The 17,827-nt window shown below is 33.0% G+C and overlaps 1 protein-coding gene across 1 annotated transcript in view; it reads right to left on the bottom strand.

Annotated features, from left to right (window-relative positions):
* toc (toucan) overlaps positions 1 to 17,827 on the bottom strand; it is a 91,115-nt gene that overhangs the window by 4,563 nt on the left and 68,725 nt on the right. The window contains exons 6-9 of the mRNA XM_090120497.1: positions 1,467 to 1,678; positions 1,045 to 1,177; positions 657 to 787; positions 86 to 349 (exon numbers count right to left, since the gene is read on the bottom strand). Coding sequence (XP_089976623.1) covers positions 86 to 349; positions 657 to 787; positions 1,045 to 1,177; positions 1,467 to 1,678 — 740 coding nt within the window. The remainder of the gene's footprint in view (positions 1 to 85; positions 350 to 656; positions 788 to 1,044; positions 1,178 to 1,466; positions 1,679 to 17,827) is intronic.

Here is a 17,827-nt window from a genome sequence, read left to right as displayed (position 1 = left end):
ATTGTCACATTATCACAGTCGAGTGCGGAAGCGCGCTAGGTGATAATTTGTAAGAGTGTGAACATTTCATAACATATTATCTCACCTCAGCAGCCAGCTCCGTGGCGTCCTTGCTCAGCTCTTCATTCGCGCTTATCCTGAGCTCGCACTCCTCCACCTCACAGTACACGGGGTCACAGGCCGCGTCACACGTATCGTTGAGCTTGTTGGAGTCGCGCAGTGAGTTGGTCCGCTCGAGCTCCGCCCGCGCCGCTTCGAGCTGCGCGCGGAGAGTTCGCTCGATCTCACTGTGAGCGTGCAATCGCGCTCGACTCTCCGCAACCTCGTGTTTCAAAGACTCGATGGTATCCTAATACGTGAAGATCGTTATTAAATACGTAATAGTATTCCAAAGATTTCAGTTAAAATGTGATTTCAATAATAAGTTTAATTTATGTAACAAAAAATTCAATAACAAAAAACTTTATATATATTAGGGTCTTTCATTGGAAAAGTTTATTTCTATAGGTATTAAATAACTTTAATTATTTAATTCGTTATAAGATTTAAGACGCAAACAATAAAGAGATTTTCCACTATCCCACGGTAATAATTAAAGTTTATAAAAGAACATACAAAAGATAACAAAAAAATTTAAACATAAAATATAAATCTACCTTCAATCCTTTAACGTCGTTCGCCAACGCAGACACCTCTTCTATGTGTGTGGCTTGAAGACGAGCGTTTGCCTCTTCCCTCGAAGATACTTCCATCTCTAGCTCTGAGATCTTGCTCAGGCATTCTGCGACTAAAAGAGAAAAACACCGTAAGTTACAGATTTAAGTTCAATACTAAATTCGGTAACGGTAAGTAAGAAACTAGTGCGTAAACTATTTTATATCCCCAAGCGAAAAGTATTTTCTTGCAAAAATACGTTTGCCAGCTAAGCCAATATTTTTAGATTATTGAACTTGTTTAAAATCAAAAGTAACTTCAATAATGAACACACGAAACTAAAAAGAAATTCAAAAGTACATAAGTAAGTAAATTTAATTTCCAACGTACTGGTATCAAGATCTTTCTGCGCACGTTGCTGTCTGTCCCGGTCGGCGCGCGCGGCGCTGCTGCGCTCAGCCGCAGCCACGCCGCGCCATCTTTCCGCTTCGAGGCGCCAGGAGCTACCGTTTAAGGCATCCAACTGAAAATTTTAATTATTTAATATTTAAATTACTTAATAACGGTGCGTTACCTACTTAAAACAATATTTTTTTTTACAATTTATTTTAAAATTGTTTGGTTATATATTTGATGTTTTTCAAGGTGTGAACAATAAAAAATAATTCGTCAAATATTATAATATTATGTAGTATTTTATACAGACAACGCAATGTAATATTATCTTAATTGACAAACCACAAGCAAAGGTTCAAGTGGACCACAATTCCTCATTTAAATATTCCTACGTATTATTGACTGAGAGCACTCACCCTGAACACCAAGTACTGCACTAGAACACCGAGCGCCTCCACACCCTTGGCGGCGTGCGCGAGCGCATCAGTGTGCTCCCGGGGCGCGGGTAGCGGGACGAGCGGGGCGGGCACCGGCGCAGGGGCGGCCGGCGTCCGGGCCTGCTGCGGCTGCTGCGGCGTCTGCACCCGCTTGCCGCGCGGCCCGACTGCCGTTGAGACGCGCGGTGGTTCTGGTGACAAAATAGATAACATTTTATTTGATTCTGCAAGGCATCTACATCATCATATTTCTCTGTGGAAGTTTATACCTGTCGGTACCTTATACACGGTTCGATTGAGGCTCAATTTCTTTGAAGATCGATACATATCGGTGAATAGATATTTAAAAGCTTTCGAAATCAGCTATAATATATGCTTATTTATTCATTAAGAAAAAACTATCGAAATATTCATTAACGACGCCAGTCAAAGCAACACCATTTCCTTCGTTTGTTTTTAATTACACAATATAGTTCTCACGAAATGATTAACACAATAGAAAACAATACAACAAACAGAAATACGTTTCTCATTGTTGATGTTATCATGACGTCAGAAATAGGGCTGTTGTGAATCTTCATACAAATGCTTATCAAAGTGCCCGATCAGCACGCTAAATGGCATCACGGACTAAAACAATAAAATGAAAAGATATCACGGTGTGATAAGTAAGGCGATTTTCGCTTTAACACCGATTCTATGTCTTTTTGTATTTCCTTTGTTATTTTATTATTTCTGGTTAATATTTTTGCAGAGTAATTGCAAAGTAATTTTCGGTTGCGTCATCCCGACAAAATGACTCCGTTGACCGAACACTGGCTTGTCGACCTGCTGGCTGGCTACGCTGCTACCTCAAATATTAAAACGATTGCAGAATTAACATTAATTGGAATTGCATAAAATCATTGTATTAATAATGTTCGATAGGCAAGAAGCAGATCGACTATATCTTTTATTTATGAAATAGATTCGACCGATCAAAGGAAATTGCTTGTAGTTTCAAACGTATTCAAACTCTACATAAAAATATATGTATTTAAAAAGACGTATGTAACATATCTTAGATATACGGAATAAGGCCAGAAACTCATAATGAGAAAAACTATCAAGCAATTGCAATATCACCGAGACTAATTTTAAAAACCATTAACATAGTCATTTTCAAACTTCCTGCGGTGAAGAAATGGTCACATGCGCACGAAGAACAAACATCCGTGGCTAGAACTTAAACAATTGCTATTCATACAAATTCTAATTCAGGCCAAGACCTTGAATATCGAGTAGAATAAGCCAATGTCGGTGTTTAAAAACAAAATAAAAATGTGGTGTGAACTTTCAATGAACTTTATGGTGGATACTTTCAAGGCATATTGGCAAACCTTTGCGTAGTTCCATATGAATAAAACATCTTTCGTTATTTGTACTAGAGTTGCTTTTTGTCTTAAAGATGATAAGCTTGTGAATGAGGTAGAGTTCTGGCAATTCTTTCTTGCAGTAATAATTGTATCGATCTTTCTTTACCGGTGGATTATATATTGTTATCGATAATGTCACTTACCATAAATAAGCTTAAAATGGAAGTCGAATACGACACAAATTGGAACATGCTCACACTGAATAGTGTTTTTTACCCACGTATCTTGTTAACATGTCCTCAAAAACTATATAAGTGACCCTAAACAGAAGAAGTGAAATCAACATAAAAACATTCACGAATAGTAATCAACTCCATACACTTTCAACAGCTTGTTAACTAGGGACTACGCATACCAGCCGTACCTTAAATATAACGTCCGTTTTGGCCTTAAATAGTCATCAAGAGTAAATCCACATTCCTGGCTCTGGTCTTACATTTACGCTTTCATTATTTAGCATACACGTTTCCTTTCCTAAATTGCTATTTTAATATATTTTTAGTTCTTTTTTAACCATACAAGTTTGTTATATCACGATACTCGTACACACTTCCTAATAACCATATTTTGAAGACATTGTAAAGAACGGGGTAGCTACTAATAGCCGGAATGGATGAAAGTAGACATTTCTTTAATGGTCCACTGAAACTGTTCTTTTAAATTCCCTTCTCCAAAGACACTGCTTACCGAATCGGTGGTAAATGTTAAAAATATGATACTTATGACGATTCAACAGTTCTTCTAGAAGAGGTCTAATTGAATAGATAAATGTTTGAGTTTGAGTTTGAAATCATAACATAGTTAAATGGTAACGTGTTGTAATATGTGTATTTTATTGATCATCTCAATCACTTATTGCTATGAAACGAGAGTAAAAATACCTACCACAGAGCGAGCTTTTTATAAAAATAGACAGTTTCCCACGCGCTCCATTGACGATCCTTGTTGATGTTCTGCACCGTTTAGCAACATCCTATTTCCGTCAACATTCTAAATGATGCAGAGATCAATGATATAGAGTCTACATTTATACTCATTTTGATGGCTGAGACATATTAATGGTTCTTGTATTTAATAGGCGACAATCTCGATTTCACGTTGTTTACTCATTGAAGATTTAAATTAGGTTTTTTTTATACCAATTCTAATATAAATTGCAAACCGTTAAGACGCAAAGAAGAAGAAGCAAGACCAAATAATCTAGTCGATTAAAAAGTATATATTAGATAACTTATGTAGAGCATTTCATAAATATGATTTTAATACATATAATAAAATTCGTCAATCCATTTTAAACAACCTAAAAGCTATTGTAACACCTGGTAAATGAGAGCGAAGGACTTTGTATAACATAAGTGGTTATTACTATTAAGAATAAAAAATGATATTTTAATAAACCCCTTGGATGGTCAGCTTCGGCGCGTGGGCTTCAATTTGGAGCACAACGTTGTTAGGTTATCAAATTAACGAGCACATAAACAACTAAGGATGTACAAAATTGAATGAATTAAAGGAAATACGGAATGCTGACGATTTTGCGAATGCCTCGGAGTAGTATTATAACAACAAAAACAAACCCGTGGAAAGGACGTGAAATAAATTATGAAAATACAAATACCCCATTCCAGAAAAAACATACTATTTTATGTGATTAAATATTTTAACTTTAATTACGAATGTGACGAGCGATTATCCTAGGCAGATAAACAGTAACTGCATTTTAACCTTTTAAAGATTTTCCCATAACCTAAAGCTTGGTTCTTGTTCTTTTGTTACGAAACTTGTGCAAATGGTACACATGTTATGATATAACAGCCCTAACATTGTCACATTCATAACGATGCACCCACGCGTGTACCTTCACCATTTGTCCAGTTGAATAGTGCCACATTATTGTGTTAAAAATGTTTGCCGGCCGCTTTCTAAGCTGAATAAGGTGCCATAAATCAAACGTAAATGATACGGCACTAAAACACCCACGAGTCCGTGTTCGATTACAAAAATCACTCGTTTCGTGAATATTATATCGTATAAAGACAAAATTATATATAATTTAAACCGTATTCGGTTTTGATGTATATTTAATGATCCTAACTTCTGAATATATTTAGTCACTCTTTTGGACTGAAACTTGATATACTTCACAAACTTTACGAACTAGTAAAAAGTATTAAAAAGAAGCCATAGGTAGTCACATAAAAACCATACAAAGTCGGGATTGTATTGTATCCTATAGCAGTTTCTTGTAAAGTAGGGTAACGGGTCGCAAATGAAGCGTGCTGGGAATGCAAGTACTTAGCGATGCGAGTAGTGTTTGTTGGCTTGGACCCGAGGGCATCATGGGGGAATTGACTGTTATGGCTACACAATTTGGATACTAAAATTGGCGAGAGGCATTCAACCTACAATCATTTTTAACGCTCGGCTCCTCGAATTCTATAAGAACGGACATAATAGTCGGTCCATGTATTTTGCATAGAATAGCTATCAAACGATATTTGATTTACATCATTAATTATATGTTTTTGTTTAATAATAATTTAAAAACATATTAATATATTATATTTCCTGCTTTATAAGAAAATACATCTCAGGGACCTTAAAAGGGATAATAATATTGATTTAGCCTCAATAATACGACCATCAAAGAAAAAATTAAATGCTTTAAAAATAAACATTTACCAACGATTATTTGGTCCACGTATTGACACACAAACATCGTTTATTTCCTCACGATTTCGAAGAACAGATCGATATTTAAGCTGTTATTGGCCTTCTTATAACTGCTACAAATTTTATATAGACCATTAAGTTCATAAAATTTGTGGTATGTGAAGCTGTAATAAAATTTAATGTAGATAGATACGGTGAACCAGTAAATTTGTAACGGATTTGAAAACTCGCATATTTCAAATAACCAAGCTATTCAAATTATGGCTCCTAACAAGCATTGTTCTTGCATAATGGCCCTGAGTCTTGATTGCATATCTATACGTATTGTTATGCAAAGTAATCAATCAAGTGCATATTCCTATAATGTGCAATGAAATTGATTTATAAACCACATATTCGTTCGTTGAGTCCTATAAATAATAATGAAAAAAAAGAAACGCATATCGCAACTTGCGAAGGCGCGAAAAATCGATCGCAATAGTTCGTTTACACTGTTATTTCTGCTCGTAACCGCTCTATTAATATTATCCATCCGTTTGCGTCTAGCTTGGAGAATCACAAATCTAAAATTAGTAATGTTTGTATGTGTGTCAGGGGGCCGCGAACGTCTGCTCGCCCTAGCAGGGTCATCTTTCTGCGCACCGGTGACACTTGCGACAAGCCTTGCGACAAGCGGCATATGAAAATAGTGCATGATTGTATCTCTCATTTTAGATGACATGTTTCTTACAGTCCTGAAGTTAATTTGAACCCATTTCCTGAACTTCACTTGAGCTATTTAAAATTGAACGAGATGGCTGCAGGCTGTTCATTGTAATCTTGCAGAAGAGCACTTCAATTTAGATATATTTTATGCTATTTAGTCGACACTAGGATGATGTTCTTAAAATCACAATATATGTATTTGCTTTATTATTCTGTTATTCATATATGTACATGGATTAGCTTATAAATAGGAACAATGTTTCTCTTCAATTACGTACCAAACTTATGTGATGAATAAGAATGAGATTAAAATAATACCTACTGATGATTTAAGGATTCGTGTTTACTGTTTTATCGTTTGCAATAAAGCTGTCATCATATCGTCGCTAATGACACATCATAAAAGCACATCTGTCCGTCGCTGCAAGCTGAAGGAGTGCAAATTGCAAACAAAGATTTTGTTCTTGAAAGTCTCTTGCATTTCCTAATTAAATATTGACCCAATTATAACAAGGTCATCTCCTTTGTAGTGTATGTTTCATAATTTGAGGAAACAAAAGAAAGTGTATCACTATAAACATCGTGTTTTAAATTAAAAAGTTCTAGACAACTAATAAAAAGTGATAGTTGAAGGTTACATAATGATCTTGTTAATTAACATATGTGTTGAGACTTGAGATGATGTAATCAGTTATCTATTACCTTAATTTAACATAACATTTCTGCTCTGCTCTTAAAAACTTATTCTGATTGGATATATGAAGCTCGGTCACTTTCCAAACTTCCGCTACTTTTGCATATTAATGATTGATTTCTATAGCACTTTTTTACGTCCATACTTAAATGGGTCATGTATTTAAAATTACATATGAATTAAAAGTCATTTTATTTCTAAAGTGTGTCTCAACTTTAATAACTTGCGAACGATGCTATTTACCTAATAATAATCTCAGTGATGTCACAAATCGTGGCTCTTGAAAAACTCATAATCATAATGCGCACATCTTAATGTGAGAAAGTTTTACGGCGAATGCAATGATTTCTCTTGTGATATATCTGCATATGCAAAATCTTGTCATTTTGCGTAAATTAAAAACAAATAGAAACGATTTCTTTCGACTAACTTAAAATTTATAACGTAATTGAAGAAAACTGGATAGGTTACACAATTAGATTTAATAGGATTAAAAAATAATTGCACAACCGATATGAAAACATCGAGTGGGGAAATATTTGAGTTAAAATGCATAAGGTGCTTGTACTTTGCGGAAACGACTACCTGTCGGTTGACATGCCAACGTTCTATACATTAAACATTTTACTGTTATAACATCTATAATATTTATATCACATACATTATTTTATGAAATCGTGTTGAATAACACAATGATGTGAAAGCTGATAGAAATTTGTAGATTTTACTTCTACTAATAAAATCATATGCGGAAATCTTAGTTAAATATAAAAATAACAGATATATAAGGTAGAAGATGCAAATATATGTAGTATGGTTTTAAATAAAAAATCCTAGTTCCACTTCTGAAACCGTATATAATAATAAAATAGAATAATAATAAAATAGAAGGACAGAGCATATTGTGTAAAGTGTTCTTTATAAAGTGTTCTGTGTTAACTTTATTTCATAAATTGAGTTAATGAATCTTAATTATTAATAGATGAAGATTTATAACTTGAAATTAATCGTTGTCCCTGTGCATATCTAGTACCTACTACATAATATATAAAAAGGCGTTTCAAATATTAATCGATTATTTGGCCTCGGAAGCCATAAAGAATATCCAGGTAACATGTGTATTGGCAAATAGCCAGTGCTCAAATAAATATTAGTGATCACATTGGAGCCAAAGATATTTTATTTAAAAAATCCTAACATGTATTTACTATAATATAAAATGCTTAAGAATTTAAAAATGCACGTGTTTCACTTGATGGTCAAATATTTCCGCGAAGACAAAAAATTCGAAATTTTATTCTTAGAGAAAGTAGCGAAGTCATGGATTAAAATGAATTGAATTTGATAATAATACAACTTCCCATATATTTATAAAACTTATGCAATTAAAATTTGAAATCTTATGTAATTAAAAAACAAACATATTTTTAATGTTATAGTTCCTTGCTATTTTAAAATCGTAGGACGCAAACCATAAAAACTTGCGGATAAATTTGCGTGTACATAATATTATTACTAACGCCAAGTGCATGCACACTTATTATTGTTGAAATCACAACAAATGTGTTTAGTATTTCATCGTATGTGTTTTTATTACTTTCTGCTCTACATAGAGTAGATGCTCTAAAATTAACGAACAGCTTTGCGAATATTGTTCTTTCTATCAACGATGTACCTATTTAGAATAGACAATATAGGTAAATATCTTTACGCAGTGGACAACGATACGAAAAAATATTTTATGTATTAGCCATTATTGAGCTACTTTATAGGTAACATAAATAATGCATTAGATTAACAATTATCCCATTATTATGTAATTGTTAAAACGGAGCCGGATATGAACGAATAATATCGCATTACTGCGCCAATGAAATTTAACCAGTGCAAATGTCAAAGTTATTTAGGCGCCCGCAGTTAAATGCGGTTAATATGAAACAAGGACGTCAGAGCCGGCATTCATGAACAAATAACCGCTGCTAGCATGCGATGAAAGTAACTATATAAGGGCCTGTTTTTAGGGTCCCTCAGTTTAAGAAACACTTTTTGTTAAATTGTTAAATTTATGATAAAGTCTTTGCGGATTTACATAGCATAAATCAATATAGAGTCAGATATATATCGCTGTTCAAGAAAATAATTAATAAAAACATTTTGGCCTATTTGCAGATCCAATAATGTTGCGTTTATATTGTAGATATCTAATTTTTAAAGGCATTTTTAATTAAACACGATTTACGAAGTTCGATTCTAGAATCGATAAAAAAATTAAGTGCTGGTACTTAATTTTTTTTTCTTCAACGAAACATACATTGTTACTTCGCTGTTCACATGCTCCACAAAACATATTATTGGAACACATAAATATGATTTATTAAAATATTACCGGAAGACATAACCTGTGAATAATTTTGTAATCGAACGCAATTTTATAGCAATATTTTAATCCTGGCTTGTATTCAAGGTAAAAGAAACAAAGTAAACACGAGAATATATCGAACGCTCAGGTAATGTCTAGGTTGTGTTCTTATTTTCGTGATTTAACAATATGAAGGCCAAAATCTGTTAATTATGCGAAATTTTCACACCTTGCAAAACAAGGTACGTGAAAGTTTTGTTGCTTTTAATACATTTGAGATTTATTTTTATAATTATTTACTGTTTTCTTAAGAATGTAGAGATATAGAGAGTATTAAAAATAAGGAATAAAAATTCAACTACCTATTTACCTATGTATTTAATGTGCTCTCTGAAAGCTTAATTGTAGCACTATTAAATAGGTAAGTCTGTTCTGTTTTGATACATTTGTAAACATATACTGCTGAAACAGTTCCATGTGATAATTTGCACGTTAATTAATAATAATTATTGATAACTTCGCTAAACAATATCTACAAATGTAATTGGCGTGTATTTCAAAAGAGCTTGATTTAAAAATAAATATCGGTCAATATAAAATGTGTAGGTATTAATTTTTTGTTAAAAAATTGTATAGATGTTTTCTAAAAAACTAGGATTCCTTAATAACCAACCTTTTCCGTCCAAAAACATATTCACTGAACCTGCTAGCTCATGTTATCCAAAAAGATCAATCCACACTGGCACATCACTTCACTACCCCTTATCCACATATTGGCAGGCGAGTATTTGGTCAAACGTACAAACATACAAACAACGCAAATAGCCGTACAACAGTCGTTCGGTGCGTGTGATCGCGGGAACGCTATATGTAAAACTGAGCGGATGGGGCTCTTCGTACAAACTCTTTCGTGTATTATCATATAGCGAAAACCAGATGCTACGAAGTTTTGTACGAAAATCTATTGAACATGTTGCTTATTTACCTACTGCTGCGCTCGTAAAAAAATAAAAAAAATTAAAGGATGAAGCTTATATTAAAGGGTATGCACGCACATAACAATGATTGAACCACTTTTATTAGCACAATTATATTTTACCAATCAAGCAAGAGCAATGAAAAAAATCTTTTTTGCGGGTTGTAAAATTCCTACAAGTTCAAGAAACAAAAAATCAATATGCCATATTCGATCATAAAAAAAACGCGCATTACAACAGAAAAATATACAATTTTCAAGTTTCAATTGCTACCGCCTGCTTGCGTGGAATAAGTAAGCGATACCGCAAATAACGAACAGTGGAAAGTAACAAGTATTATAGTTAAAACATACGCAATTTACTAGGTACTTATTTGAGAATAATGGCACCATGTAACAATAAACCAACATGAAGCCATAGAGCCATCACTGGAACACTTACACGCACTTTTCCCCATTCGAGTGAATAGTTCAACGAACCAAGTGGAAAGTTGAGGGCGAGATAAGAAAATCGCTTGTCGACAACATGTTCTAAATGAATAGTACTGAAATTTTTTTGTAACTCATAGATATAACAGCTTTATAATGGTTTGTAGGATTTATTAGCATTTATTGGCAGTTCTTTAACGAAGTTTCTAATTAAACGACATTTATTTTGAACAATAATATCTTTAATCTTGGAGAAAATGTTATATTCACGTAGATACTTCAATTTATTTTTTACGTTAGAGACAATTTGAATATGTACGAGTTACTCGTTTAAAAGTTGGTACCCTACCTAACAGACCGTGTAAACTCATTATTATAAGTGTAGAGTTTATAATAATTATACGATGATAATAATTTAAATTTGTGGTTGTTTGTTGCACGAGTTTTCTTTATTTTATTTTCTGTAGATTATAAAGTGGAACCGAAAATTCATATGTTGCGGAAAAAGTAAAATTTTAATAAAGTGGATTACAGCTGATAAACTTAGATTGCAAAATAACATTAACATAATCTCGTAACTCGAGCAATGATGTAAGCAGTTCTTTGTACGTAGAGTTATAAGCATCAAGTAGATTTTGGATTCCTTTTTTTGCATGAAAAATACATGAAATCACCATACCTAATATACTGATAATTTTTTATACTCAACATAATATAGAGCGCAATTAAAATAAGTTTTTAATAACCTTTACTGAGTTTCAAAGATAAAAGAATAGACAATAGGCCCAGCGGAAAAAGAAGTAATATAATTAATAGACCACTGACCAGACACCTAGGTGCCTTAAGGATGGAAATTACAATGCAAATTGACGCACACAAAGCGTACTGCTCTACTTGAATATTAAAGAGATTTCATAGGAATAATAAATAGCTGCCATTTAAATATAAATTCGTAGCGGTACTGTGGACGCGTCGACGGCCAACTTAAGACTCATTTTGGCAACAAATTGAACAAAAACCATCGGGTAATATAGTGAAATAGGTATCTATCATTACAGCGTCATGCTCAATCTACGATTTAGAACGAATTCTTCCGCTTTCCCCGAAGCAAAACACTTCAAGAATCATTGTAGTTGTATATCCTCGGAATTGCGTATATTATGTTTATTGAACAATGCATAGTAAAGGTTAGGGGTAGTTGGTAAACAATTAATGCACAAGCAGTGTACAAATCCTTAGCAATATAACCGGAAAACATTAGTTACGTGTGCAGAATGGAGTTACATCGACGTGTGCATATCCGCTAGTTCCGTATATGTTGACAAAATACCACGGTATTCAAATATCTATTGAATTCCCAAGATTCCCACCTATATAAAGCAGTATTAAGTCTTTTGTTAAACAATCAATGACACTCCCTGTTAATAGTATTGCACTATTATATCACTTGTTCATAAAAACTGCTTGCATCAAGTCTTAATTCGTTTAGATTAAAACCGAATAGATGGACATAAATATGGAATCAACTTTTTATGGTAAAACTTTAAAGTATTATAAATTAAATCTTTTCTTATAAAATGGGATACAACATTGACAATTTGTTTAAGTTGTGGTTTTTAATAAGTAGAGTTGTAACGGTACAAAACCTATGGTGAAATAAAAGACATATTTCATCTCGTATTGGTATTTGAATGAAATACTTTACATTGTTTTGTATTAAAATGACCAGTTCCTTATATAGGTATATAAAGTAAAATAGTAGCTGCAGCGTCTCGGTCTAGTGCACTCATCTAACACAGAGGCATACATATGCATGGGTTGGAAACTTAACTTTCTTTACACTTACAATGCTTATAAGAATTTCGCAGATTCAATCTTTTTGTATACACGCACACATGCGTACAAACCGTTCAATTAAAGGTATTTATTTCTCATTATTATTGTCACGTACATTTAGCATGTAATTCAACAGTGATTGCACGCACGTCACCAATTTTGTTTCGTAGGTGAATAAACTTATAGATATCGGTCCTTACGAGACGTGTCACTTAAATCGCTTTCCTTATCCTGTCTAATACGTCAATACAATTTATTATCGTCCTTAATTTAATTATTATTATTCATAAGGTCGCCTTTTGTGTTACATACGAGGCGGTAGCCACGTACTATTTGATTATAGTTGTGATTATAGCGAGGTCTTGTGTCATTGGTTGTTTCACTCGTCTTCTATTTACACACAGAACCTGCCACAATAAAATGAAGTACCACGTCCCTTTGGTATGTAATAACAAACACTATTGGTATGAAGGAGATATGCTTAACAGTTAACACTCTTTCGTACACGAGTTTTACAATACAGTAAGATACATAAGTGGTATACTTATTTAACGACAACTATCATTAAAGAGTGACAGATAAAAAATAATATGACGATGTTTCTATCAGTCAAGTCACTACTTAGTGTTGCCGTTGCTTCTCGGGATAATAACCTAGAATTAAATATAATCGGTAACTACAATAACAGTCCAGGGTATTACGGCTACATGATGTAGCGTGCCGACACGCCATCACAGCCGGACCATCCACCGTTATTATTAAAATAACGTTTAAAACTGTATCATACTGTACGGAATACTTTATGCAACGACACTGTAATCGATAAATTCATTTTCGTTTCAACACTTACGCTAACTGGTCTACGAAAACTATGGTATCTGACCATAAAATGACATAGAAGTTCACTCTTCTGAATTTTGGTAGGAGTTTAAAATGTTGTCTAAGTACCTATGTATATTTAGAATGAAGCAATCAGTGAAAAAACGAATATATTTTTACGAAAAACAATACAAAAAAGGTACCTACACTTTGTAAATATTTCATAAATTATACACAGTCATTATTACGTTGAATTGAATATTAACCCACATTTAGGCAAATTTGAAAAAATTAGAAAGTAAACTGTTAAAATGACTAACAATTTAAATTTAAATACCGATAAATTATAAATTTGTAAGTAATAATGAGATAGAAAAAATTCCCTCGGTTGGATGCATTTTTTATATTTCTCTGGTACGCGTGTTATATCCGTAAAGAGACCGTTAAGTTAGCGAAATATTGCCACAACGAACTTCATTTAGTTAGGGACATTATCATTGTCAAGGTTCCTATCTCTGATGAGGTGGCCAACATTTGGTTTGTCAACACAATTACTAGATAACTATAGATAGATGCTAGATTAACTAGATTTAAACTAGATCGTAAGTCGCGTGCCAAAATCGTTCAATTCCATGCCACATCCATGCTAAGCTTCCGCAATGTAGGCAGACATTAATGTAAAAAAATATAGTACTCAATAATTATTTCAATACAGGTACCTAGTATAGAATTTCCAAAGGTATCTTGCATAGCAATATTGAACTATAAGCTATCCATAGTTTAACATAATTTTGTTAGCAAACCCAAAAAAACGTGAAAATATATTCATATATTTAAAAAAAAGTATATTTTTTGTTGCATTACCAAAATCTGTAAAACGCGCGTCTTCACTGTTTGTTGTTAATCGATTTTGTATCATTTTAATCGAACACCATTTTGTAGAGTAAGAATTTTTACTATTTTTATTGTCTTCTCAATGATCCTTAGCATTCTTATAGTAACGATAAACCCATGCTAAGGGAAACGATGCCAATAGCAGCAATAAATAAACAGTTAATTACTGACTGATACTATGTAAAAAGATTAACTCAAAATAAATTCGCTGAAATATTCATGAACTGAATATTGGCTACTCTAAAATTGAAGAGCGCTATTTTCAATCGAAACAAAACATAAATGATATTATATATAAAAACTATGATATTATATTTTAGGGCAAGGGAATTTAAGTTTGTCATATTATTGTAGTATAGGATTTTATAAACATCTTCCAAATAAGATGAACAATATTTTAGAATCAACGCACGTTTTGAAACGGATGTATACGAACGCCGTACAGAATTGGCTCAACTAGTTTAAACTAACGAATAACACTCATTGAAAATTACAATTAGGAAATGAAAACTCAAAACAATACTAACATATGATACGAACACAATTATATAAACAAACATTTCTAATGAATCAGGTCCAGTATTAGACCGTCTATTGTTGTCGCTAATAGGGGAATAAAATTTGAGAGGTTCCGAATAAACATAGTACTTAGTTCCAGCTAAATATGTTCCCACATTTGTGTGTTCTTGTTCAAACAGTAGCTTAACTATACAGCTACACAGAATTGTTCTAAACACACACGGGCAAAGTTTAAAAAAGGATGAGATACAACAGTTTCCGATACAAAAACTGAACTTCCTCGCGGGTTTGCTTCTAAGAACTAATGAAAGGTACGTAAATAGTCCTCTCCTGTGGTAAGCGGAACTTTGCTTCGGCGCCAAAACGTTCGTCGGACAGATCTGTGATTGATTGTGGTGACATTGAAAATACTCACTGCCAACTACGGCCGACCTTACTACGCTAGCTTTTACCAGGCTTTACGAAACGACATGAAAAACAAATGACGGAAAAAAGATAAAATTAAGATCAATTTTATGACGCCCATAATTCACACTATAAAACAGCTAATCGTTGTCTTTATGACCTGAAACGGTAGCGAAAGAAATAAATGTTTGTAACGGGACGAACGCATTAGTCTATTCTTAGACAATTTGTCATTTAAACAACGGTCTTGCCAGTTTTCTGTGAAAAGAACAAATGCAATATGCATCATTTCTATTCCTTCTAAGCAAATAAAAAGAAACAGCATATACTTGTTATAACATTCAGGTCTCAATGCTGGTTTTTACTTTTTAGGTTATCTTATAGTCTTACGAAATCATACTGTATATAACAATATTACCATATATGTATTGTTACGAAATAAGTAACTTTCTTCATAATATGCATTTAGCGATCAAGTGTTTCGAATCATTTCTGCATGCAAAACCAGTCTTGATTGGTGTACATTGTATTATAATGTTTGTATATCTGCTCGCGTCTGACACTTTTTATCAGTTCTTATTGTTTCAGTCTATTGTTTGATCATTTTTTGGCTAGATTCCAAACGAATAAAATGTTTGTGGATTTGGCAATATCTCCTACGTGTAAGTGGTGATTACGAAAACGTGATTAAACTTTAAGTAACCAATTAACAATTTTACACACCATTTATGCTTTGTATAGATATTGAGACATGCCATTCTGTTGTTGTTCAAGTATCGACATAAATGAGCCTTAGTAGTTATCTACTCAGCATTAAACACAATGAATCCTTTGCAACGGCTATTCACAGGCAATTTTAAAATTGCTTCTTATGTTCACATAGTTACAGTCAGATGCTTGTCATTTGACAACTTAATTTATAATCTCATCAAAAATCAGGGCAATTTTCTTTGTGAACTGAAGGTTTTTATTTACGATTTACTTATTATTTATTGGCTTACAATATCTGGAATTTAGGTGCAAAACGAACGTATCTTTGAAATGTACCTACCATTTCCCGTATTTACAAATTACGCTGTAGGACATTATATAAGTGTGGGATCTCAAATTTATGGCTCTCGTGCAAAAATATCCTTATCGGAGAGTTATTCAGATCGTATAATACACCTCTAATGGCTTTTTGGCACTTGAAAACTAGCCAGAAACGATAAAATGCGCATCTGGTTATTCCTGAGTGTTCAAATTGATATATTACTCCGCCTTAATGCTTTAGTGCCAAAATGATCGAAACAATTATATTATAAGCGCTCTGTTTACAAAGCACATAATATATGACAATAGGTGATGCCACGAATAAAACATCTCTTTTATATACCCTAAAACGAGGATATAGAGCAGATTTCAGAATTATTCAGAGAATATCTCGATGATAAAATATGGCCCTTTCAATCACAGTAAATTTTCAATATTTACTCAATTACTATTTATTTTCGAGGATCAATTCATTTAAACGACAAAAACAAATTAGTTATTTGTTTACTGTATTCGGCAGCACCATATAAATTCAATTGCTAACGTTTCGAAAATACGATTCAAGTTCTCAATATACAGCTGTAAACACAGTTGAAGGTTACAGCATTGGTCGGCCATGGAAATCATGTGTATTCCGTGGTAGTGGATAATAAAATTGAACGGAAGGAGTTAAACTAACCAATCATAAAATTTACTTGTAAATAAATTGCTAAAAGTATTACCACGTCCCATGTGAATATATTGAAGTTAAACATATGTTTATAATACATATATGTATATCCAAAACATTAACGCTCTTAAAAGATAAATTACCGCGCAAACTCGAACCTACAAGTTTGAAGTATTACAATCTTTAAAAGTTCGCAAACAGTGTGCTAAATTATGCAATCTTGTGTTTGAAGATCTATACTTACTGTATAGTGGAGTTGCTTGTTGACCTGTCTCAACTCTTGCGACTTACCTAATACAGAGGTGGGCGTTATTACAAAACAATACTAACGTTTGCGTGTTTTCAAAAAATCTATTTACTGAGCCCAATCGTTTTATTTTTAACTCAACTATTTATTTTTTAAGGAAATTATAGTTATCATCATTAAGAAACGATGCTATTAAATTACATAATTGGTTTAATTAACATTTTTGATTGTGAAACAAGAACTTTCTTTATAATAGAACTTGTAAGTATGATCTTGCAAATTTCCAACGTTTCATACTGTCATGATCATCAAATTTCTTTCTTTGTCGGTCATGTAAATTGCTACGTTTATTGCTATAACGTTTATTCGCTAAACTTTCAATTTTATTAAGCATTCATTATTGCACTTATAGTTATTTTAAATCGAAATAGAGTAAGGGTAATGTATGAAACTCTACACCTCTACCGTACTTGTAAGGTGAAACTTGGATAAAATTTAATTAGGAAGCCAAAAGAGGCAACTAAAATGCATGTAAATCGATGCAGCAAAAGATCAAAGAGCATTGATTTACCTATATATATTTACGTTATCTAACATCTAAACGTATGTAGAGTTCAGTCTTATAGAATCCTACCTACAAATAGTTATTTGGTTAACCTTTAAAGTT

This window comes from Colias eurytheme, chromosome 4 (assembly GCF_061535395.1).
Source record: "Colias eurytheme isolate Ceu_HAF_F1 chromosome 4, ilColEury1 Martin Lab GWU primary, whole genome shotgun sequence".
Lineage (NCBI taxonomy): Eukaryota > Metazoa > Arthropoda > Insecta > Lepidoptera > Pieridae > Colias > Colias eurytheme.
This window is presented reverse-complemented; position numbering and strand designations above follow the sequence as displayed.